Below are 2,138 nucleotides of genomic sequence, written 5' to 3' on the forward strand. Positions count from 1 at the left end.
TCAATATGGCGGTGACGAAGTGATCCTACGCCCGGCTGTCTCTATGTTCTATCCAAATTTCTCCAGCATGGCGACTCAAAAGCCTGTCGAGTGGGTCTCATCGCTCATCATAAGATTCGAGGAACAGGTAAGGGAGGCAAGGGCGTCCCGGAGAGGCGTGTCCGGTCGTTTCAGGGAGAGGTTGTGTTTTGTTATGATAGAATGAATGGGACGGAGCTATTGATCGCCACCCTCTATGAATGAACGGAATGGCCTCTCCTCTGGCCTCTCTTCTGGCCTCATTTAGCGCGTTTCCCGGCCTCCTCGGCGCCGGAATGGCCGTGCAGAGGCGCAAATCGGGGGGGAAATGAGTGAGGTGGAGGCTGGGGAGGAGGATTTGCAAAGGACGAAGACCTAATGCGCGTGTTACAACTGGGTATGGCAGGGCACCAAAGGCCGAGGGAGGTGCAGCTACACCACGTCCTCTGCTGTACCTGCTGTACCTGGGGACACATTCTCACGGGGACTTCCATTATTACATCCTGCTAACACATGGACTTTTGTAATACGTTTCCTCTCAGCACAGGATCTCTGTTGGGACATTTCCTCTCAGCACAGGGACTCATGCAATACATTTCCTCCATCCCTGGGATTCGTTTTAACACAAGGACCCCTAAATCATTTCATTTGAAAGAAGAACTTCTACAATAATTTGATATTGATGCAAGCTCCCCTATAGAGCATTTTCTGCAACACAGGAACTCTCCAAAACCATTGTCAGAAACACAAGGATTCAGTTCAAACACTTCCTTGTAACACAAGGACTCTCATCTTGAGGGATTTCCATGTAACACAAGGACTGTTTTTAGAAACATATCCTCCAAAGGGAAGGTTTTGGGGATTTTTAACTGCTCAAGGTGTTCAGTCCTTGTCTGATTTTTTTTTTATTGACAAGGAACTATAGGTTGGACTTACCAACTTTTTTGTTTTTATTTATTTAGGACAGCAAGTTGGGAGTATTTGCTTGGAATAGGTATGCAATAAAAGCAGTATTGAACGTGCTCGAATTAGCATTCAGTTTTATAAGACACATTATTTTCTTTGCTTTGTAATTGAGTTGTGTGTTGATTTGTACATCTTTTTGTCTATGAAATGACAGGAGACACTGCAAAAGATATTCGGGATAGGTTAAGAGAGATCGGAAAACAAAACGTGATTTGAAAAGAGAGAACGTGCAGTTGATGACGTATTGGTTTTGAATAATTTCTAATTGGCATCAATGTTAATACAAGGATTATAAGATAAAACGCAGACGCTGGAATAGCTTTTATCGGCCAGGTGACAGACACTAAGAGTTCTGGGCTTTATTCAGTAAAGAATGAAAGCAGTCTGTTTGGTCTACAGTTTGACAGTTTATGTATTATTTAATTATATGTATACAAATTTTGTTTTCTACATGGTAATGACATTTAATTGAACTTAGTGCTTGGTATATTTACAAATGATTATAATAGAATACCAGATTATCTTGCTTGACCTGGTGTGACTTTATATGTATCCTATGACTGCTAATTCATTTTGTTTAAAAAAATTGTTTTTGTTTAGTTAAACGCCAAGCAAAGATTTCGGTACTGCTGACACATATTTGATATTGTTTAAGGTCGTTGGGGAGTGATGCATATATGTAGAAGTTTTGTGATCATAATCATTCATTGCATGACAAGTCTGAGATATAATTTGTTTCATTGCATATTTGATGTGGCAGTTGCGAATGTACTGGTTGTTTTTTAGTGTTTAAAGATGTTAGGATATTATTACAGTGTTAATATGTGTAAAGTTCAAAGTAAGCAGTACTTGGAAGCGATCGATTGATGGATTTAGAGATGGATTTCTCCAGATTAGAGACAGATTTACAGATCGATGATATATTGGTCGTTGGTAAATCTTAGTAATACCTTTCCATATCCACAACTAATGCATTCATGGCCTCCACGCCTACGATTGCTCTACCATAGCAAACCTAGACCGCCATGTAAATTCTGGCAAGATACCGTAGAGTTTATAGACCTCCCTGCCGTTTATCATTGAATAAGGAACCAGTCTTTGCTATAGTGGTATCTGGGCAGAATACATATTGTGGATAATGGCCTTTGTTGGCA

The 2,138-nt window shown here is 40.5% G+C and overlaps 1 protein-coding gene across 1 annotated transcript in view; it reads left to right on the forward strand.

Annotated features, from left to right (window-relative positions):
- Positions 1 to 2,138, forward strand: part of Nf1 (neurofibromin 1) — a 95,531-nt gene continuing 93,393 nt past the window's right edge. The window contains exon 1 of the mRNA XM_086544332.1: positions 1 to 127. Coding sequence (XP_086400458.1) covers positions 44 to 127 — 84 coding nt within the window. The 5' untranslated portion in view covers positions 1 to 43. The remainder of the gene's footprint in view (positions 128 to 2,138) is intronic.

Source organism: Penaeus japonicus, unplaced genomic scaffold (assembly GCF_977035675.1).
Source record: "Penaeus japonicus unplaced genomic scaffold, GWHDUDI00000001_assembly GWHDUDI00000015, whole genome shotgun sequence".
In the NCBI taxonomy this organism is placed as follows: domain Eukaryota; kingdom Metazoa; phylum Arthropoda; class Malacostraca; order Decapoda; family Penaeidae; genus Penaeus; species Penaeus japonicus.